The sequence below is a fragment of the Rhinolophus sinicus genome, linkage group LG05 (assembly GCF_036562045.2).
Source record: "Rhinolophus sinicus isolate RSC01 linkage group LG05, ASM3656204v1, whole genome shotgun sequence".
NCBI classification, from domain to species: domain Eukaryota; kingdom Metazoa; phylum Chordata; class Mammalia; order Chiroptera; family Rhinolophidae; genus Rhinolophus; species Rhinolophus sinicus.
Window position 1 is genome coordinate 178,055,361 of NC_133755.1, and position 23,231 is coordinate 178,078,591.

General features: G+C 43.7%; 1 protein-coding gene across 4 annotated transcripts in view; it reads left to right on the top strand.

The window, feature by feature from the left end:
• The window catches only part of MAP3K4 (mitogen-activated protein kinase kinase kinase 4), an 84,150-nt gene extending 62,599 nt beyond the window's left edge, over window positions 1–21,551 (top strand). Inside the window, exons 15-27 of one of the 4 annotated variants that reach the window (XM_074333783.1) lie at window positions 326–404; window positions 3,718–3,814; window positions 4,649–4,789; window positions 8,112–8,212; window positions 8,886–8,966; window positions 11,839–12,030; window positions 13,040–13,110; window positions 14,073–14,189; window positions 15,068–15,227; window positions 17,044–17,166; window positions 17,782–17,888; window positions 19,456–19,635; window positions 21,016–21,551. In XM_074333783.1, coding sequence (XP_074189884.1) covers window positions 326–404; window positions 3,718–3,814; window positions 4,649–4,789; window positions 8,112–8,212; window positions 8,886–8,966; window positions 11,839–12,030; window positions 13,040–13,110; window positions 14,073–14,189; window positions 15,068–15,227; window positions 17,044–17,166; window positions 17,782–17,888; window positions 19,456–19,635; window positions 21,016–21,036 — 1,470 coding nt within the window. In that variant the 3' untranslated portion in view covers window positions 21,037–21,551. The remainder of the gene's footprint in view (window positions 1–325; window positions 405–3,717; window positions 3,815–4,648; window positions 4,790–8,111; window positions 8,213–8,885; window positions 8,967–11,838; window positions 12,031–13,039; window positions 13,111–14,072; window positions 14,190–15,067; window positions 15,228–17,043; window positions 17,167–17,781; window positions 17,889–19,455; window positions 19,636–21,015) is intronic. The other 3 variants (XM_074333784.1, XM_074333786.1, XM_074333785.1) reach the window with 3 other exon arrangements.
• Window positions 21,552–23,231: the final 1,680 nt, after the last annotated feature.

Consider the following 23,231-nt stretch of genomic DNA (forward strand, 5'->3'; position numbering starts at 1 on the left):
TTCAAAATGTAAATCGATTCCTTTTAGCCTCCTAATGGTAGAGATGAGTACAGGACAGATCCTGTGTGTGCATATCATTGTTATGGGGAGATGAATGCTCATCTGCTTTGACTTATAAAAATGGAATTGTGTGTGATAGTATTTTAAATTATGTACTGTGTGTGTTTATGTTTATACCTACTTTTTTTTAAACTAACTTTGAAAATATTTACTAAGGATAGCATGTTTCTTTTAAATATATGGAAAACTTAATTTGTGCTGGTTGTATAATTGAGAGAGTATACATTCTTTCTCTTCTCCTTCCCCATTTTTCTTTGGTTCCTAGAGTTTACAAGCCTTGATGAATGAATGCATTGGCCACGTGATAGGAAAGCCGCACAGTCCTGTTACAGGTTTGTACCTTGGTAAGACAGCAGTTACAGCATTTCTCGTGGCACCTACAGGTTTGGGTGAGCACATCATCTCAGAATTGCAGTCATTTAAAATGGTACGGAGGTTCTTTAAGAATATTCAGGAAAATGACAGTGAAAGTTAGAAGAATGAGGTGTGTACATAAAGAACTCCACAGTAATCTTTCTAAATCCAACTGGAAGATGAAAATACCACACAAGGTATTCGGTGCCTGCCAACATTGTTAAACTACTTTGTTGTTTTTTATTTTGCACACCAACACTCTCATTCTGTTCTCCCCCTTGAAATCTTTTCTTCTGGGGAGGAAAGACTTGGAGAGAGAGTTGTCTGTTAAGGAGCAAGGGCCTTTCCTGCTGCAGGTGGGTGAGTATAAGTCCTCTGTCCCTCCTTCCCTTTTCAAGGAGAATAGTTGGTTTTCTTCTCCACAGCTTTCCCAAGGACGCATCTCCCCACTAATGTAGTAAATTCCTGTTTGATTTTATTAAAAGAAACATAGTCAAGTTCAGTTATACTACAGTATACTTTAATTACAGTTTTTAATCATAGTTAATATACAATTTTATGGTGTACGTTGAAATTTTAAGACTGTATCAGAAAAAGGCTGTGTCTTAATCCCATTTAAAAAAATTTCTTTTTAATAATTGAAGTTTGTTGGGGTGAAAATTGTTAGTAAAGTTACATAGATTTCAGGTGTAGCCCATTCTTGAGGTTGTCAATAAGAGCAAAACTGTATTTATATGTAATAAACACCCAAAAATGAAAGCAATTAAAATTACACAAAATAATTCATAAATGGTAAATTTATTGAGCGGCAGCTATATCTTAAAGGGTACTTGTTAGGGACAGAAAGCTTAGTTGACCCGGTCGGTTTTAATGGTTGGTTTATCTTTAAAATACACTCAGTTTTTACCTGTTTTTATCCCATGGCTGATGTGAAATGACAATTATCATTTGTAAAACTATTTGAACATTTTATATAAAGCATGCTATACTCTTAAACGTTTGATTAAGCATATTGTCATAAATACTTGGATTCTGTGATCTGAAATATTTCTCTAAGAATACATTATTAGTAATTCAGTAAAAATTACTTCTTTAAAACACTGTATTACATAAGGAATCATTTTCATTGTAGAAAAAGTATGTAAAAAAATGTAGAAATGTACATGTAGGGAATTTTTCAATGTAGAAAAATACTACAAAAGGAAACAAAATGCTCCTACTCCCACGACCCACAGGTAATCACTGCGAACCTGTGAATCTCTGATGGTTCACTATGCCTCTCTTCAAACTGCTGGTGGGACGGTCATTGCCTGGCGCCCTCTGTAGGCCTAAGGTTCCTTTGTCCTCTGAGCCTATGGAACGGTGGAAAGCGCACCTGACTGACCGTCAGGTGGCCTGATGGTCCAGTGACTTGGGGCTGCTCATTTAATTTCTTTGAGCCTCCCCTGTAGTGCTGAAAATTGGACGCTAATGACGAGTCAGTGAGGTAATAGCACTTTGTAAACTGGAGTGTTCTCCACGTGGCAGGAGTCAGCGTTTGGTTTTGTGTTCGTTCCTGCAGGAGAAGTTAATGCAAGTGAGCATATCCACTGTCTTTTCTGTTGTTGTTGCTTTCTTTCCTCCTCTCCCTCTGCTCCACCCATGTAACTAACGATGACAACCTGGTATGTAACTGTTCACATTTTCTGTATACTCATAATCACAAAGACACATTCTGTACCGTTCTTTCTGCTCATATAATCACACAGCATTTGTAGGGTTGTTTTCCTGCTATTTACTGTAAAAAACCACATTGGATCACATTGGATGTTCATCTTTTGCCTTTCTTAACCTGACAGTTGTACAAATTCCTCCGTGTCTGCAGGTATAGATCGCAGCCATTCTTGTTAGTGGCTGCACTGTGTCCATTACGGGCGTACGATAATCCGTTTCACCTTTCCCTAGGGACCTTTGATTTGTTAACTTTTTCCATGAAAAACATCTCTATAATAAATGTTCACCACTGGTGAAGTTGGAGAACCTAGTCTATGTCTATTGGCTATTTGGATTTTCTTTTCAATGAAGCATCACACTTTTGCAACAGTTAATTATACATACTCTTAAAAGAAGTATTTTGTTTCATACGTGAAGAATGTTAAACCTGTGTGCATGTGTTTTAACAGAATGTTTTTATTTTATACCTTCATGGAAAAATTTTATAGTCATTTTTGACTGAATTCCCATTTGCTGCTGAATTAAGATACCACCATCCTCACCAGATCATATTGTTTGTTTGTTTGTTTGTTTGTTTGTTACTATTGGATTTCTTTCATCTATTGTTGTAGTAGTTGAGGTAATGTACAGGGACATAAATTTTCTAAATTTTTTTCTTAACAATTGCTTGATTTTTGTTCTGCATGTTTTTCCTTCAGATCTCTCTCCACTTTTGGTACTTTTGTCTTTCCTGTGTAACATTATTAAAAGCAAACAAACAAAAACCATGAATAAGAAAGTATTTCCATTTAGGATAAAACACCTCTAGAATAAAACATGTAGACTAAAATTATTAACATGAAAAGAAAATGTGACATTAATAAAAACTATGGAGGGTTAAAACAGAGTTAAAAGTAAGAGGGAAAACATGTTAGGGAGAAACAGAGGAAATATAATACATGTCCATTACAGTTACATTTAGTTGTCGGAAAAGTAGAACTGTCAGCATTTTTGTAACCACTAGGTGAGCTTGCTTTTTTAAATTTTGTTTTAATTTTTTTCTAGTTTTAAATTTTATCTATATTTACCTTCTACCAGAATATTTAAAAGAAGAGGTGGAGAGGAAAACATGTTCTGAAAAAAGAATAACCAATTTAAATTGTGCCTGATCCTGCTGGTTTGGTTTAAAGGAATGAAATAAAACTCCACATACTCAGGAAAATGACAGTGATCCCACCCCAGCTCAGGACCTGTTGAAGTGTCACCACTGATCAGAATCTTTTTAAAAGTACAGATAACATAAAGGACTCCTTTTTATTAGAGATGCCACATAAGGCACATTTTCATCTGTCTCTAAGATGGTTATATTGTTTTTTTCGGCCATGTTATGTACATTTCACCCCAAGATTTAAAAAATCTTTTTGATGGAGAAAAGTCTGAATGTAATATAACTAAAAAGTGATATTTTCCACAACATTTGTATATGTATTGCGGGTTTATTTTGGTCACCAGCAAAATTAAGTCACACCCTGTTTTCATTTACTCGCCTGGCTTGGCAGTTTTCTACTGGGTCCTTTAACAAGTTGCATTTGTTGGCATTTTCCCTGGCAGCTATTCATCGGAACAGCCCCCGTCCTGTGAAGGTCCCGAGATGCCACAGTGACCCTCCTAACCCCCATCTAATTATCCCGACTCCAGAGGGATTCAGGTATTTGGTGCTTTGCTTATCTAGTCATTTGTTTTGTGGATTCTTTTCTGGTGTGCATGCAAGTATTCTGAAAGCTACTGGATGCTTGCTCTGGTAACTAAATATTCTTCTGTGTTCTTGTTCATACATTTTTAAAAGCTCTTACTGGCATTATCTTGAAGACATACCACAGGGCCTTAGTTGCAAAAGAAAAAACGTGGAAGTTTGAAACAGACTTGAACCTTTCAAGATAACTTAGTTTCTCAGCTTATTTATAACCTCAAGCTACTAAATGCTTTCCTGCCTTGGAATAATTCTTTCTTTTTCTGTCTTTGAAAAATGACCTGAGGGAAACAAATTTGGGTGTGCATAGCATAATAAACATTTGAAACACAATACTAAATATCAATTTAAAATGAGAAAAAACTGGAATGATCTTTCCAGTCTTGACTTTTATGTGTGTGTATATAACTACGAAGCGACTTTAATACACTAAAGTGAGTTCAGAAACTCTAGTGCCTTCAAAATACTTACCCTGAATGTGGTGGCATTTCTGCGTCTTGTTGTAGGGAGCGTCTTCTCTCCCCTGGGTAATCACTTTTTAAAAGGTAGTTTTATTTGACAGTTTTTGCTAGGAAAGGACCACAACTATTTTTATAGTCATTAGTTTGAAATTAGTGTGTGTTTTTTTTCCTCTTTTTCACACCTAGACCGGAATCTCAACTAAGGACCAGTTTACATTATATACTTTAAAATATTTTTTACTTCTCACCCTATTTTAATTTTCACCGAAAACCACCTGCAAGCCACCCCCTTTTCTCGTCCACGTTCCTGAAGCTTTTCTTCTCGTCTTAGCACTCGGAGTGTGCCTTCCGACGCGCGGAGCCACGGCGGCCCTGCTGCTGCAGCCACTGCCGCCGCCACCGCCAGTCGCCCCGGCCCGTCGGGCAGCGACTCTGCGCTGCCCAAACCCATCAGCAGTGCCCATGACGCCAGGTAGTCTCGCTCCGCAGTGCCATGCCTCCTTGTGCCCCCATGTGCACGTCCACAGTGACCCCAGCTCTGGGATGTGTGCAGGATATGGCGGGGTTTCTTTCCCGTGGTGTGTGTGATGCTCAGGGGCTTTCCGTGGGTGGTCACGGCCCCAAGGCTCCTGCACCCACCAGCACAAGTAGATAAAATCAAGCCTGATTTTAACATTTCTTTGGAGCTGACAGTAACCAAATTGGCCAGAGTCTCTGCCGGTAATCCCTCTCTGGGAGAGCATCAGAGGAAAGACCCTGGTCCTCACCAGGAGGGGACATGAGACTTTGGGTGAACAGGTACTTGCCGAGGTACTTCTTCAAAGATGGCTTCTAGTTAAAATACCATTAGGTGTTGATCTGCTCTTTAGGAGGAGCACTTTTCTAACCAAATTTCCTAAATTCTACAATTGTTGATTGGGAGTAGTTTATAAAAGTGGAAAATGAGTTCAGGGGGTATCACATATGGAGACTAGATCATTACCAGAGAGAGCCATCAGATATTCGGCAAGCTCCAGATAAATTTCAGTCTCTTACATGAAGCCTTTTGTGCAAGTAGGGGGCAGTTGCAGTTTTTCCCATTTTAGCTGTTTTTATTTTTTGACAAGATATCATCAAGGTCTGATCTACTTAAAGGAGAAAGGACATCTGATTGCTCTTAATTCTACCTTTATGTTGGGTAGAAGGGACACTGTCACCATTCTCATCTTCCAGTAAGGATGGTGATAAGAGTCATACAGAACTATTTGGGTTGGGGTAATCTGATCAAAAAAGATGTTGGTGTGATAGTGGCAGAAAGATGACATACAGCTTTAGAATTTAAAATAGGCTAAAATGGTTTTAGACTTACTTTGTAACAGTCTAAAACTTCTACAAACATTTCCATTCTTCTCATTCATTAAAAAAATTAATATTCCTAATTTTTAGTGATAAACATCTATAACCTAAAAAAAAGTCAGTGTATCTTACAGCTTAAGCTTAAGCAGTCAACTGAAAAAATTAACAGTTAACGCTGAACAAATTCCCATTTACCCTCTTTATTTTTATGTCTGGAGCATTTCATGGTCAGTATTTCCACACGTGCTTCCCCGTCCCTGTGGGGCACTGAACCTATCCTGTTTATACATGTACAAAGCTAAGGGAGGTGATGTCCTAAAATGGAGTCATAGCGGAGCAGGTCACTTACCCAGAACTGGGGTCTGGCGCCCACACCGGCTGCTCCCATGTCCACACGAGATTTCTCCAGAACCACAAAAGGGGGAGTAACATCCCGCTTTTTTAAATGTTTGTGAACTGAACTGTGGTTTAAGGAATTTATGAAGTTGGTACACTAAATGTATTTTAGTGTGAAAGTTGAACACTCACAGTGGCCTCATCCTGCCTTTATTCTGAGGCCTTGCATAGTAGTTTTTTAGCATCTCATGAGTAGCATTTCCCAAGTATTTTTCATCCTAAATTTGTATATACTTTGAAGGATCCTTGATATATAGAAATTTTATTCGCATCGTAGTATGCCAAGGTCTTGCAGGCCATTTTAAACAAAGGAATGAAGTTTCCCCTTCCTGGCAGTGTAGATGTGATGGTCAATAGAGAGCAACAAAGCCTCATGGACATGTGCGCAGCCCATGGTTGTGTCTCACGCCTGCATTTGAGCCTTGCACATGCTGTTCAACCTGTGCCTGAGCCCCTTCACCGTGGACCTGTGTGGTGGACCCTAGCGGGACCGTGCATGCCCAAAAGCCAGAGCCTCAGTGCAGCCCTGGGTTTGGGAGTGCTGGGAGGAAGCAGAGGGGTGCCGTGGCTTCCCACGTTGGCTGGGATGCCCAGCCTCTCAGGTGCAGCCCTTGCCTGCCTTAGAGATGCATCGACCACAGTGGAATTTACTTTGCCCCACAGCATCTAGCAAATACTCCGATTTGATTTGGTTTGACTTAGGAAGTAGTCTGGGCTTCAGTTACCTTAGCCTTTTTATAAAACTCGTTTGCACTGTTATGCTGCTGCAGCGGCTCTTAATGGTTTGCAAGAGCTGGTGGTTCAGTTTTCAGGAATTTTGCAAGCTAGTTGTTACACCACGGAAATCGTCAAACTCTACAACCCCTCCCCCTGACCCTGCAGTTAGTTGTTAAATATTTACCAGCAGCATACCACTTCGTGTAAGTATATTTCCTTGCCTTTTACCCTGGCAGAAATCTCTGAGGACGTGGAATTGACTACTTTTGTCTCTGGGAAATCCAGAAAATAGAGGTGTTAAGTGACTTCTCCATAGTCCCCCAGTCTTTGGCATGACGTAGGAGTGGAATGTGTTTCTTCACGTCAGCATCAGTGATTTTTCCAGGAAATGGTGCCAAGACTTTTTGATGAACCCCGTGGCAGTAGAGGATGTCCCCTATTCAGACTTAGCAAGTACTTGAGAGTTGAGGGAAATAAAAACACTGCATGCTTCATAGTTTGTGAACGTCTGTTCATTAGACCATGTTGCCATAAACCTGTTCAGTGTATAGTAAAAAAGAGCATAAATGCTACCATACTTCATTATGTTGTTTAAAAATTACACACTAAACTTGTTAATAAACTAATACCATATTTATTTTGGATGATTCGTATTATAATTTTAACACCTCCCTTACTTAATTCTGGCTCTTACTCTATGGATTCACTCTGGATTGCTGAACAATTAACTTTTAGCTTTATTCTGGAAAAGCGTGACTGTTCTTTATATGTTAAGCTTCCTGCCCTTCTGCACTTTGGCTTGGCTGTTGCTCCAGAAACCATTAGCTATTCCCTTCCATTTCCTTATTAAGAAATTTGAAATCTTTGACTCATATGATTTTAGTAATTTAAATAGCTTTAACTACATAAATATAATTTGATGTTAATTTTAAATATTAACCAGATTTGGCTAATACTTTTTATCCATTTGGGACTTCAGTTATGGAGCTTTCTATACATCAGTAACATTTCAATAAGTACTGTTTTGTTTTTATTTTTGTTGTTATTTTTAACATAAAGTAGTGTATTATGCAGTTAGGTTTTCATGTGTTGCCTATGAAGGGAAAAAATAGAACTCTCCTTCTAAACTCCAGAGGAGGATTTCCCAGTAGCAACACTGTTCATTTGGGGTGAATAATTCTCTGTTTGGGGCTCTCCCTTGCTTTGTTCTCTACCCACTAGAGGTCCGCTATTCCCAGGGGCCCACATCGCCCCAGTTGAGAATCACTGCTCTAGAAAAGTCTCACAGATCTTTCATTTTGAATTGCATTGAATTGATAGCTCACTTTTTAAAAATATTAAAACAGGGGTTCCAGTGTCCCTGAAAATGATCGGTTGGCTTCCATAGCAGCTGAATTGCAGTTTAGGTCCCTGAGTCGTCACTCAAGCCCCACCGAGGAGCGAGACGGTAAGTGTTTAAGGTGTCGGCTGTATGTATCGTCAGCCAGTCTTCTGGTTTGTCTCCACCACCATTAGTCTGTTGTTAATGCCTTTTAAAAGGAAGGAAGAGTAAGAAGTGACAGCTTTATGAGAAGTTGTAGTGCTGAACACATTGACTTTAATGTAGGTGCCTTTTTAGCTGTATTCACATTTTCTAGGTCTCCTTTTGTTGCTTTTAAAGCATCATTATTCCTGATATTTTAGTTGCCAGCCACTCTTACTCACTTTAAAAATACAAAAGTGACACTGTGTTTGTTGCTGATATGGTGATGCTTTATTATAATACAGATGTAGGAGCTCGGCCTGGAAACCCTGCGGCTGCCCGGCTGAAGCACTGCTGGTCTCTTGGGCGGGATGTCTTGAGTGGGCCCCAAAGAACCCAGTGTCTGCTCAGTGTTGTATTGTCTGTTGCTTGTGGAAAGCTTAGTAGTTAAGGTCCTGTAACCCCAGTAACAGATTCTTAGTTTGGTGTGATTTTCTAGAATTGATTGTAGAGACAGCTTCTCACACTCAGCTCAAACTGTAATTAGTCCCCAGAAAGGACAGGCTAATGGCCATTCACCATTTCAGTCCTGCTGTCGGTAAAATCAGCACATTTGTTTTATAAGTCTTAATTTGTATTAAAAAAATACTTTCTGCAGAACCAGCATATCCAAAAGGGGATTCCAGTGGCTCAACTCGGAGAAGCTGGGAGCTTCGGACGCTTATTAGCCAGACTAAGGGTGAGAGAAAAAATGTTGACTTAAATGTGTAAGCATAAAGTGAGCAGTTTCAGAGAAAATACGCTTTCGCGTCTGAATTATGAGACCTTCTACATTCATTTTGTGATCTCTTATACATCTGACATCACTGTCTACATGTGCTATGTTTGCACACGTTTCCTGTCTCTTGTAATAAGTTCCAAGCTCCTCTGGACCTGGAATGTGTTTTATTCATTTTGTATTCTTTAAGCAGTGAGATGGTGAATTTTTTCTATCAGCTTGGTGGGTCCTTAGCATAAGTGTTTGTACGTGGTAGGAACATAATACATATTTGTAAAATGAGTAAGTGTTCATTCCTTAGGCTAAGAAGTTGAGAGAAAGCATTTCTCTTAGAAAGTAGGTGATCAATCAGTATTTACCAAAAGAGTAAATAGCAGGAAAATTACTGGCCTAGCACTTCATCTACAACGTGCTTTCATGTGCTCTGTGTCACAACTGTCCTGAGCAGTAGGTGGAATAGATCGTGTCCTCTTTTCACAAATGATAACAATTTCTCAAGAGGCGAAGTAATTTGGCCGCGATGGACAATAACAGAGCTGGGACTAGAACACACTACTTTTGTCTCCAAGTCCAGCGCTCTTCCCACCTCAGCTCCCCTTGGAAACACGTGTGACTGATCAGAAGCATAGTTGGCTACCGTGGCCAGAGCAGTCCAGAGGGATTTCCTGGAGGCTTGAGCTGGCCCTTGAAGGAATGATAGGTCTGCATCAAGCCATGAGGGAAAATCCAGAATGAGAAACACATCTGGAGGCCCAGTGATTAAAGAATAGACCAGCTAGAGTGGACTGGATAGTGTGGATGTAAATGGAGATGGAATTGAAAGGGTGGGGGGGGTCCGATCGTGAATGAGCTAAGTGATGAACACCTTTCCCAGAGACGGCGGCCAGCCCCCAAAGCCTTGTGCAGCTGGTGTGTTGTGGGGGTGGGAGGGTGGGGTAAGGAAGACACTGAGGTAGATCAACCTGCTAGCCCAAATTGGGGAGGAAATAGGGAGATCGGTGAGAATGGCACTGCAGTAATGCAGCGTGAAATAGATATTGGACTAAGGTGGGATTTTCAAGAAGGAATGGAGGCAGCAAAGCACTGTGATGCAGCATTACACAGGCCTGGGGCAGGCGAGGTGCTTGTAGAGGGTTTGGGGGCTTGAGCCTGGGTGACAGGGCAGAGGGTCTCTCCAGTGGCTCTCACGTAGCCAGTAGTTCCCGTGGATACCAGATATTTGCAATGATTTTTGAAACAAATACTTTGTGGTCAAGTAAACTCAGGAGCTCTTGGGAGAGTTCCAGTTCACATTGACATACTCAAGACTCAGAAATCGTGAGACATTTTGGCTGGACCAAAAAAATAAGCCTTTCCCAGAAATATCTGACAGTGGAGTCCCTGGCCTCACAGTTGTGAAATCTTGTTCAATGCAGAATGCAGTTGATGTGTCATTTTGAGGTAAAGGAAACAGGACCCATGTTTTAAAGAAAGGATTGTATGAAACTCTGACTGGAACATTATAAATACTGGGAATTGCTCATCTCAGATATCCTGACAGTCGTCCCAGCCCTTGGTGATCTCCGTCTGCCAGGAGTTCAGGCTCAGAGAGCTAGTCAGGATGCAGCGTGAGACGTGCTGCGACAGGGATGCAGGGAAAGCAGTGCTTTTCAGGTTACGGGTTGTGACCCGCGAGTGGGATGTCAGATCAGCATTAAAACAAAACAGAAACAGGGCGCAGTCCGAATCACATGTAGTAAGAATAATTTTCATGAATCTTGTTCTAGATTCTGTGTGTGTAATAGATTTTTTTTATGTAAATCATGATAAAATAAGTTAGAAACAGAGATAATAGAGCCTGATGGGAAAATAAAGAATAATAATGACAGCTAAAATTGAGTGCGTATTCCTGTATTCCGGGTGCTGGACCACATGCTTTATATACACGGTTTCATTAAATTGTTACAATACCTCTGTGAATTAGGTATTTCACACATTAGGAATTTGACAGATAAACAAGCAGTTAACTTGGCCATTGTCAAACATGAGAACTTGGGGAGGCCAGGATTTGATTTGAGGCATTCTGATTCCAGAGCCCTTTGTACTCCTCACAAAGAAGGGAAAAGTTAATGTAACCCTTCTCAACAGAGAGGGTTTCCTAGAAGAGGTGTAGTGTATCTGCTGAGCTGTGATAAGTAAGATTCACTCACCAGGCACAGTGGTGGGCAGGCGACATTTGAGGCAGGCAGAAAAGCGTGAATGAAGGCATGGAAGGGAGACGCAGTTTGGTGTGTTCCAGAGGAATCTTTTTAGTGTGGCTGGTCCAGAGCCGATGGCAGGAGAGGAAAAGGGGGATGGCTTTAAAAAAGTGAACTAGAAAAGATAAACTGGGTCCAAACTATGCAGGACCTTGAGTCCCATATGAAGGGCTTTGCATTTTCGATAAACAGGTTGTGATGAACCGTAAAATAGATTTATGTAGGAAGGTAACATGATCAGATTTTACGTTGTAGTAAGATAATTCTGGCCAACGAGAGTGGATTGGAGAGAGCAGAAACTGAGGCAGGTGGGTGTTTACTGCAGTTGTCTACCAACAGTCTTGGGGGAGGAAATCCTGAATTTTGTTTGACTAGCTTATATTTTCTGTGTGTGTCGATATATGTGTAGTGGGTAGTATACTTTGGAGCTGTTAGATTGTGACGGACTGTATGTAACTCACCTGCTGTGTATCTGATAGAGCGTAAGCTTTGCTGGATGGAGTGCACGTGTAGATCACTCTGTTTTTCTTATTATCTGCTGGAAATTGACTTGATAATAGTGTTTGGGACGACTGAGTTTGCAATTCTCCCTGCAGATACCGCGTCTAAACAAGGACCCATAGAAGCTATCCAGAAGTCAGTACGACTGTTTGAAGAAAAGAGGTCTCGGGAAATGAGGAGAAGGAATATCATCGGTCAAGTTTGTGACACCCCTAAGTCCTACGATAACGTTATGCACGTCGGCTTGAGGAAAGTGACCTTCAAGTGGCAAAGAGGAAACAAAATTGGTGAGGAAGTTAAAGAGCATGACAGGGATGTCTCTGGGAGAAAAAGCAACAGTTCTGCTTCTTTACGTGGAAACTTATGTAGTTGGTCCTTTGCTCTTTTAGATGCGGCAAATGTACATTGTGTCTTTTGTGGAGGAGTTTGTATTGGTTTCACTTGTAAAATACATACTAAGAGCAATACCAAATAAGATTTTAGAAGGAGATTTGTAAATGGTTCACTAAGTTAAATAATTTTGCTTGATAACTCCAGAAGTTGCTAGTGGCGAATACCTAAATTGTACCCATTTGTTGTAGTCTGTATTCTTTTTCTTATTTCCACGAAAACATTATTGAAGAGAAACTGGATACAAATAAATACAGGACAATCTTTTCTAAAACGTTGCCTGATTAACTACTTTCCAGGTGAAAGAGAAGGAAGCTGGTTACATTTCAGATCCTCCTCCCATTTAAATGCATTTATCTGAAGAGACAGACACAGTTGTAATGTAGGACTCTGAGCCTCAGGAAACCTGGACTTTCCGTGAAGGCAGAAAACACTGAAAACAGTCCAGTACTTTTTAATTGTAGCAGTTGTTGTTATCCGTCATGTTCAGCCCCATATCCCCTTAGTTTAATACTCGTAAAGGTATGTTAGACTATCCACTCCCACGCACTCCTGGACCCGCAGCAGGGAGGGGCAGCCAGACAATGGCCACGCTGACTCCTGGCCACTCCCTCTGCCCACCCCTGGCCGCTGCCCTCCTGGCTCAGAGCCGTGGGGGCTCAAGTCTGCACCAGGGTGCCGAGTGCTCACCTTCATGCTTCTTCTGGGATTTACCAGTCAGTTGTGCTCTATTTACAGATAAGACAGCGGACAGATTGCCTGAGACTCAGTTATTAAGGACCCTTCAGAAACATTTGGGGTCTTGCAATAGTAGGCTTCAGTAAGCACAATTCTGCACCTATAATGTAGCTCCAGGAGTGAGCACGGCCTCGCTTGTGACAGCTGTGTGTTTGTTCCTGTCCCCAGGAGAAGGGCAGTATGGGAAGGTCTACACCTGTATCAGTGTGGACACCGGGGAGCTGATGGCTATGAAGGAGGTGAGTGGCCTGGCTCTCGAGGCCTCATAGTTAAGCCTCTGGGGGACAGCGGTTTGGTAAAGAAACTTGTATTTGCCAGACCCTTAGTGCGTAGAGCCAGCTGCGGCTTTTCCAGAGTGAGTCTAGCCAGAAGCTGCTTTTTAGCATTTATGCTGCTGGGACCCGCCAGGCAGACACACTGAGGGAACATGAGATAAACGAGTTTTACCATCCAGTGCGGGTCAGACTGGGAACACAGATAATTCCGGCACCACACAAGTATGGTAAGTGCCACCCAGAGGAGCAGCTTGGTGACAGCTTGGAGGATGGCGATAACAGTGGCTCTTACAGGGGAGAAGATAACATTTGTGATGACCTTCAGAAACAGGCAGCATTGTCACAGCTGGAGGTGGAATGGGAGAGCGGAGAATCTGAGGCAGGGTCCTTTTCAGCGATGGGGGACCTCGTGACTAGGAGTGGAGGGGGGCCGTGCAGGAAGAAAGGGGCTGGAGCTGCTGCAGCCGAGCGGCTTGGGGCGCCCTGGGCCCGTGGCGTCCGGACTGCTGGTCGCCCCGCTCCTACACACCATGCATTTATTTCTCTTCTTCTCTGCGTGGCCCTTACCACGGCTTTTGTCACCTCGTCCAAGCTGGGTTGTAACCTCTAAGGGCAGAATCCTAGCTCCTCTTTTTATCTTGCCCAGAACCTGAACACCTGTGGTTGTTTACTGAGTGTGGAATGTTCTTCATTCAGTTTGCAGTTACGAAAACGATCCCGTTAGCTGTTAGCTCACCACATATTCATTCACTTGGAAAAAGGAAGGGGAGAGAGTGTGGAAGTAAAGTCACAGACACACTGAGCATAGATAGTCCTGGGTCTGGATGGTGCAGATGTCACGCGTCAGCTTCACGGCCCTTGCACTAAGGTGGCCCTGTTTCCAGGTTGTGACAGTACGACGGTAATCAGCAGTTTGCCTTTTACAGATTCGATTTCAACCCAACGACCATAAAACCATCAAGGAAACTGCAGACGAGCTGAAAATCTTTGAAGGCATCAAGCACCCCAATCTGGTTCGGTATTTTGGTGTGGAGCTTCACAGAGTAAGCCACCTTTGGTCACACTGTTTGTGTGAGGAGCAGTGAGGGCAGATGGAGTCCTGTTCTACATCACAGGTCTTCTCATTTCAGAGCACAGTAACTTTGCCTAATTATCAGGAAATCTCCATGAGTTACACCATTTCTGCCTTCTCTCTGAAACTAGAGGAGTTCTTCCTGAAATGTAAGTTGTAGACTGTAGTCATTAACCCGGCATTAGAAAGCACTGAAACCCATCCTGCCAAGCGGAAGGCTCTTCTGAAACGCCCCTTACACAGCTTCTCGCTCCTTCTTTCCTTCCGTTTTTGACTGAACCACTGTCGAGTACACCGTTAGGTCACGTGGCTTTTTCTTTGATACGCATTTAAGAAACCACTGTGAAGTGAGAGGAAATGGAAACCTCCAACTCATCCTCCTCTGGTGTTTAGAAATAAACGCTTTGAGGGAGAGGATTAACTGGGAGCGTCTTGGTGGAGTATGAGCTTCCAGGGGAAGTTGGATATTGGTGGTTTTTAGTGTTTTTACACATACATTCACATTTGAAGAGGATGTGTTTCAGTACTTAATAATATATTCACAGGGCCAGCCAGCCCTGTCTGGGACCGTACGGCTGACTTGTTTTGGACCATTGCAGACATTGATCATCTGTGATTCGGAGGCGATGTCCTTCTCGCGAGTGGCTGTACAGTCCCAGACAGCGGAGGCAGGCAGACGCTGCTGTAGCGCAGCCCGAGGCGACTGCTCTAAGCCAAGTTCAGTACTCAGGATGACAAGCGTAGCGTGCCCTTAGAAAGCAGGTTCCTCTGGGGTACGGCCTGGGGAGTTTTCCAGATTCTTCGCCTGGTATCCGTGTAAACACGCGGCTGCCTGTGTTCCTCCCGCAGGAAGAAATGTACATCTTCATGGAGTACTGTGACGAGGGCACGTTGGAAGAGGTGTCCCGGCTGGGGCTGCAGGAGCACGTCATCCGGCTGTATTCTAAGCAGATCACCGTGGCTATCAATGTCCTCCATGAGCACGGCATAGTCCACCGGGACATTAAAGGTAACCCACTGCCCCGGCCGCCGTGGCCACGCAGGCGTCTGGGCCCCAGCACGTAGTCGGTGCTCCCAGGACGCTCGTCCCTGCCCCACGCACCCTTCCTCTGCGGAAAAACAGCTTTAAATATCCTTCCACAGAGAAGCCAGTGCTGAGAAACTGAGGAGCACACATCTCCACTTTTGAGTAGCTGCATCTGCCCTGTCTTTCCGTTTGTCGTGAAGTCTGTGTCCCAGAAATGGATGTGCTATTTAAGGCTGATTGGCTGACCTTGTGTGATTACTGGACATTCGTGACCAGAGCATGCTTTTCTCCGTGTCGGCAGCGTTGAGCTTTTATACAGGAACTTTGTGAATATGGCAGTGACAGCGAAGCAGGATGCACAGCGCTGCTGGGGGACAGGGGCACGGGAGGGCCTATTTGCACCGACTCTTCCAGCGTAGGGCTCTGCGTAAGATTGATTTGTTCATGCTGATTGATTTCAAGTGCTTTCCCTCTGGCGTGAGGGGAAGCCGTGCTTCTGCCCAGAGCTGCCCCTTTTGCATTTGTCTTAACCACGCCGTGGCCCTGACCGTTGTGTTGGGAGTCGTGGGGATAATTAAAGCAACAAATGATTTTTGTCTCATTGTCTAATGGACTAAAGGATTCCATTCTGTTACGTGGTCTAGGCCAGCCTGGACACGTTCGCCTCAGAATTGGCCTGACTTCCAGCCAGGCACTAGACCCAGTGTGTGTGTATGTGTGGGGGCCTGGGTTGCACCACAACCTGCGGTGGTTTGGGGGTGAGGCCAGTCTGTGCTCTCCTGGTGCCTCTCCCTGTGTCCCCTGCCCGCCCGTCCCCACCTTGCTCTGTGTCTGGAAACAGTCTGGCCGTTTGCTTAACTGGCTTTTTGCCAGGTCACAGCATGGCCCCTGTCCAGTTGCCATACTCAGTGTCTGTCCACTGTCCTGAGATGGTACCTTCGTGTCATTGGCTATGGCCATAGAGAGACTCCCGCAGAGTCCTTGAATCAAGTCCATATCTTGTGTCCTTGTGCTGTTCTTCGTCAGTCAGCATGGCTGAGAGTGTGCCCAGGAGGACCAGCTCCAGACGGTGATGTTAGCACTGGGTGGCCCTCAGGGGACCTCCAACACTGGGGGCATGGCAGCCGTGAGGACTCCTCAGACGTCAGCTCATCCCGGGGCCACTTTAACTCCATTGGCTCCTCAGTGCTTTCCGAAGGAGGTGCCCTAGGGCACATGATGCCAGAGTGGGGGCCGGCTGGAGTGCCGACATCTGGTGGCAAAAGGCAGAGCGGCCCTGAGCGATGAGCGGCCGTCCCAGGTGCCAGCAGAGTCCAAGTCAGGCATGGACGTTCTTGTCCACGTGTGAGACAGTGACAGAACCTTTTTTCAGTCACAGTCTAAATCAGTGCACTGGGGGCTTCAGAGCCCCTGAACAGTGGTGTGTGTGTCAGTTCTCAGCACTGTGTCGCTGCCTGTCATAGGAGCTGTAATTGTCTGTAACTCTGATTTTTCAGGGACTGCCACCACAGCATTTGTTTTGAGAGGAATTTCTTTAAGTATTTCCGTGGGTTTTAATGTTAGAATTTATGTGTGTATTTGAGTTCAGAAATGATTAGTCAAAGCTGTCTGCACTGATGTTAAATTTTTTCTTGCTTTATATTACGTTTGAATAAAGCTTAAAATCTTTCTATGATAACTTGGTTAATAAAGTTTCATAAATCTTTGTATTATTTACTTTGGAGTTTATGTTGCTGTGTAAACTTGAATGTGCCCACATTGTGTTTCAGAGACTAAACAACTGCTTCTTTCTTGTCAGGTGCCAATATCTTCCTTACCTCATCTGGCCTAATCAAACTGGGAGATTTCGGATGCTCTGTAAAGCTGAAAAACAATGCACAGACCATGCCCGGTGAAGTGAATAGCACTCTGGGGACAGCAGGTAGGGACTGGCGTGACTGGCCTTTGCGCTGACTCCTTGCCGCGTGCGTGGTGACTGCACCTTCCCTCAGCTCTCCTGTCGGCTTTGAGCTCACCACCGAAGGACCACGTGCGCAAACCCTAGGCTTCCGCCTGAAAGCGCTCGTCAGGTTGAGAGATGAAATCTCCCTTAAAGTTAAGGGAGGGAGGAAAGGCCTTTTGTTTTTCTTCCCAGAAAAACTCTCTTTGTGTTCACACTGGGTATGTTACAATCATTCTAGTCGAAGCAACATGAGCAGTAGTTACTTGTTGATTGTTTAGTGTCATCCTCCTTTGCAGGTTAAATTGTTTATTTTCATTATGAATACACTTTATTTAAAGATTTGCACATTCAAAAATTGTCTTTCAGAAGATAACTCGGCCCCTAAAATGTCCATTCAAGAAATTGATTTGAAATATCTATTTTCAAGTTACAGTATTTCCTATACTGTAGGAAATTAGTATGTAATTTGGAGACAGTTTCTCCCCTCAACGTACTAGTTGTTTCTTCTATGTAGGATATTATATTATTGCTGGGCTCTGTGATATGGTGCTGTGTGATAACCCATCCCTGTCTCCATATCTGCGACTTTTAAAGCATACATGGCTCCCGAAGTCATCACTCGTGCGAAAGGAGAAGGCCACGGGCGTGCGGCCGACATCTGGAGTCTGGGCTGTGTTGTCATAGAGATGGTGACTGGCAAGGTGAGCAGAGCCACACCTGGAGGAGGAATTTCAGCAGGGCGTCTTCTGTTACCAGGGCAGTAATTGTGGCTTTATTATCGTAAATACTGTGCACATTTTCTGCTAAATAGAGAACATGGCCAGAGATGAAAAATGTGACCTGTCAAAGATACAGTAAGGTTAAGACACGTGACAACTAGGAACCCAATATTTATAAGACAACTCTTATAAGTGAATAAAGACATAAAGCTTGAATTAACACGTTGCATACGGATCACGAGAATCTTCACGAGGGATTTAAACCCCGCCGTACACAACGTGTTAAAACATGGAGAAGCAAGCAGCTACAAAAAGAAAGATAAAGTTGAAAGTTATGTCCACACAAGAACTGGCACATGAATGAATGCCTCTGTCAGCTTCTTTCATAATTGCCCAAACTTAGAAGTCACCGAGGAACATTGTGCAGCAATAAGAAGAAATGCGCTCTCGAGCCATGGACCGATGTAGAGGAACCCTCAAAGCACACTGCTGAGTGAAAGAAGCCAACCTGAAAAGGCCACATGCTGCTTGATTTTAATTACATGACATTCCGGAGTTGAGAAAACTTGCAAGGCAGTGAATTGCCAGGGGCTGCAGGAGAGGAAGGGAAGGACGGGTGGGCAGAGCACCAGGACTTTAGGGCCATGAAACTGGTCTGTGTGATAGTGTATCTGAAAACCCCCCAAATTGATCTTCTAATGAAGGTACAACTAATTAACAGTTACGCAAATGTGTGCGTGTGTGTGTGTGTGTAGCATCATTTATAAAGCAAAAAAGTTCAAAACCTCTTAAGTTGTTATTAGTAGGAAATTAATATACAGCTATTCCTTGCAGCTGTGAAAAAGACCACACACACATAGGGGCTCAAAAAATATTAGCTACTATTCCTTCTATTAGCAGTAACGTAGAAAGATGGCCATGATATCTGTTATTTCAGTCAATCTATGCGTCAGAGAAAGAACAAGTTCTCATGTTGAAGAAAATATACTGTAATAACTAAGCAATGGTACACAAATTAGAATGCCATGCAAACTTAATTCTTTCTCCCATGAATCTCATTTTCCCTGTGAGAATAAAATAATCTAAGTTTTATAGTAGTAAAATTTGATGCTTGCTATTCAGTAAGGTATCATATTACACATCCTTATAACTGTTGAATTTTGTTTTATTGACACTGTCATACCATTTTGTATATTGCATTTTTAATTTGCATGATGTAGTGTCTGGATAATGGGGACTAACAGAACTTCCAAATGGGGTAAGTAGATATGGCAGCCACCACCTGGCCATGTAAATAAAGTTTTATTGGCTGTTGGTCACACCCATTCATTTACATATTGTCTAGGCTGCTTTCACACTATCATGGGAGAATGGAATAGTTGTGGCAGAGACTATATGGCCCACAAGCCTAAAATATTTACTGTTTGACCCTTTAGGGAAAAGTTTGCCTGTTATGTATGAATGTTGAAATGCCTAAAAAGAGATTGGGAAGTTGCATGTTTTTTTACGACCATGTAGGATTAAAACCTGCTTTTTTCTCTCTCTTCAGAGGCCGTGGCATGAATATGAACACAACTTTCAGATTATGTATAAAGTGGGAATGGGGCATAAACCGCCGATCCCGGAAAGGTTGAGCCCGGAAGGGAAGGACTTCCTGTGTCACTGCCTGGAGAGCGAGCCCAGGATGAGGTGGTCCGCCAGCCAGCTGCTCGACCATTCCTTCGTCAAGGTTTGCAGACTGCGGGGCGGTCCTTTCCATGTGTGGGATCTGTTTGCGTCTGGCTCTCCAGGACATTCGGGAATTTAAATAGAAAATATCTGTATCGATATCTGAAATGTAAGGGACGAAATGTGTTAGGCCTGGCAGTTTAGTATCTGATTTTTTTTCGGAAACTGTTCTTGGAGGTTGTCTTGCTTGATCCCTTTTGGTGATGTGTTTGAGGTGCCCTTGGGGCTGTTACATGGAATTTTAAATGGGACTGGATGAAAGACATAGCTTTTCCTGTGGGTACAGGGTCCGCAGTGAGCAAGCATCGTGTTAAAGCTGTGGTGGTGGGGTGGAGGCCGTGTTGTAGACTCACTGTGTGGGAGGGGTCGGCCAGGTCAGGAAGGCGGAGGGGGCAGGGCAGACAGAAGTGAAGGGCATGGAAAGGCTCCTGACTACGAGTGTAAAACAGCCAAGGCAGTGTGTGTAGGCAGACGTGATGGAGCACAGGGTGTGAAAGCGCAGACGGCAGCGGGCAGGAAGCACACGGAGGAGCTTCAGTTATGCTGTGAGCGTTACAGGTGAAATCGTGTTTTAGGTTGATCACTCTGGAGGCAGGAGCTGGTTAGGAAGCTGCTGGGACAGCTAATGGGTTGGGGGTGGAGGTCAGGGGTGACTCCTCGGCGACATTTAGGGCTTGAAGTGGCCATAACTGAGGAATGATTGGACATGAAAGGTGAGTGAAGGGGAGAAGTCTCGCTTGGCTCCCAGACTCCTGGCTTGGTCATCGAGTTACAGGAATTCCATTCAGTGAGATAGGTGAAGAGGCAGCTGGCTGAGGGTTGGGTCGGAGATGGTGGTTACCTCTTTGGTAGATTAAGTTTGAGGTGTGTTTGGAACACATGGTTGGGGATTTCAGATGGGCATTTGGATATTTGGGCTGGCACTTGGGAGAGAATCTGGGTGATAAAGATTTGGGAGACAAACATGTTACCAGGAGGATATCGCGAGAACTGGAATGAGGGCGGAACCTGCAGAACACCTGTGGGGAGGGCCCCGCAGCGGCTCCTGAATAAGGACAGGGAGGCACAGCAGAGTGGGGTGACATTGCTCCTGGGGGACTGAAACTAAGGCCCCAGCAGCTGGATCTGCTGCTAAATAAAAATGTATTTCTTCATTGTAAAGTCTGTGGACAATTTATATTGACTTGCTATTGTGTAAATGCAGACTTCAGAGTGCTTTCAGTAGTCAGTTCACAGAGCAGTAAGTCAGCACTGACATCCCATCGCACCAACCAAGCCTTCCCGCTGTGCCAGACAGCGCTGGGGACATCCCGAGGCGTCGGTGGTGGGTCACCTGTGTCCTGCGTGTGAGCCGGCCTCAGCGCTCTCCTCCCGCCCGCAGGTCTGCACAGATGAAGAATGAAGCTGGGCGGCCCGTGCCTCGTAGGCGTGTGCTCGGAAGTTCCCTTAATCACTACTGTATGTAATATTTACATGAAGACTGACTGCTGAGACGCAGTATAAGCCTTTGTGACCCTCTAAGACTGAAGACTGCACAGGTGACCCGCGTCACTGTTCCTGCTGCTCCTGGTGGTTTGACCTGGCACAGGGCCCTTCTGAGCGACAGTCTCCACGAGGTAAAGAAGCTGCATGTTAAGTGCCATTACTACTGTACACGGACCATCGCCTCTGTCATCCGTGTCTCACGTGACGGAGAACCGTGGCATCGGTGTAGGACTTTTGACCTTCCTGGTTCAAAAGCAGTTGTAGTGTTATCAGGCGTCCTGGGCCTTGTGATCTCCTGTTTGTCGAGCGCACTGACTGTGAAAAACCTTACCTTTTGTTGTTGTTGGCAAGTCACAGGTTTGTTTTGCAAAAGGCTGATTAATGAAATTTAAGAAAAGGTTCTTTTTTCAATAAATGGTTTATTTTAGGAAAGTGTAGTTACATTGTCTTTTAATGGCTGTCAGTTTCAGAGCCAACATGACGATCTGATCCACAGGCGTGTCATTTTCACTTCTGTGTTCCTCCACAGAAGGGGCTCCATCAGGGGGTGAAGACGGGCTCTGGGTATGGGCTTCTTCCAGGGTCCAGGGCTCTTTGTCCACAGGGAGAGAGAAATGCAACACCACTGGGCATGAAGAGGGCTTCGGAATGATTGCTTGTTAACCAGTACGTTTATAACGTAAGAGTCTAAGCCTCGTTGTCACACACTGGGGGCTCAGTTTATTTTTACACCAAGATGTGTAAGTGCTAGGTCAGTGTAAATACTGCTGAATAATTTCTTGACAAGAAAGCAGCTTTTCAGAATGTAAATATGTCAGCAGTTAGTTTCCTAAAATAGCCCCAATTATATGTCATTGGTGGTGGTCTTTAATTTCTTTTTGCTATTAAATTTTTTTAAAGATTGATCTTAAAGTTTCTTGAAATCTCTTTAGAAGATTGTTGACTTACTCCCTACACATAGCAGCTGACGCTGGACAGATAGCTTCTGTATTCACCTTCTTCTTGCCAAGAAACTCATGTCCAGAGATGGGTGGCATCACAGAAGGATTTCTACAAACACATAGCTTTTTTTTTTTAAAATTTCAGTTTTTAAAAATAACTTTTGAGGTATAATTTATGTAATGTTTGAAGTGTATCATTCAGTGATTTTTAGTCTAGTTACATAGTTGTACAACCATCTCCACAGTCTGTCTTGGAATGTTTCCGTTACCCTCCTATCCCCCCAAAAAATCTCACGTGCATTTGCAGTCACTTCCCATCCCCACCCCAGCCTTAGGCACCCACTAAGCTATGTCGTCACCATGTTCTACCTGTTCTGGACATTTCATGTCAATAGAATTTTACAATATGTGGTCTTTTGTGTCCGGCTTCTTCACTTGGTGTCATATGTCTGAGGCTTCTCCCTGCTGTAGCGAGTATCAGTACTCCATTCCCTTTCATTGCTGAGTACTTTTCCAGTGGATGGATGTGCCCTGCGTTTTATTTAATCATTTACTAGTTCGACTTTTGGGGCATGACGAAAATGCTGCTCTGAATACTCCCACACAGGTCTTTGCGTGGACGTGTGTTTTCATTTCTCTTGGGAGTAGAACTGCTGTGTCCACAGTCAACATTTTGAGAAACCGCCAAACCGTTTGCAAAGTGGCTGTCCCACCTTACATCGCCTCGAGTGACACGCAAGGGCCCTGGCTTCTCACGCCCTGGCCAGTGCTTACACTGTCTTGCTCTTTGATGAGAGCTATTCTGGTGCCTGGGAGCTGGTACTGTGATGTGGTTTCGAGCTGCATTGATGGCCCTGACGGCAGGCATGATTCTGGTGCTGGTGGGCCATTCATTTATCTTCTACGGAGAGATGTTTGTTGGAATCTTTTGCCCATATTTTAGTTGCCTTATTTGTCTTACTATCGAGTTGTAGGAGGATTTTGTATATTCTGGGTACAAGTCCTTTACTGGGCATATGACTTGCAAATATTTTTTTCTCCTGGTTTTTGGCTTGCTTGTCTCTTTACTTTCTTAATGGTGTCTTTTGAAGTCCAAAATTTCAAAATTTTGACGTCTGGTTGATCAACTTGTGCTTATTATACGTGCTCTTGGTATTGTAGCTAAGAAATT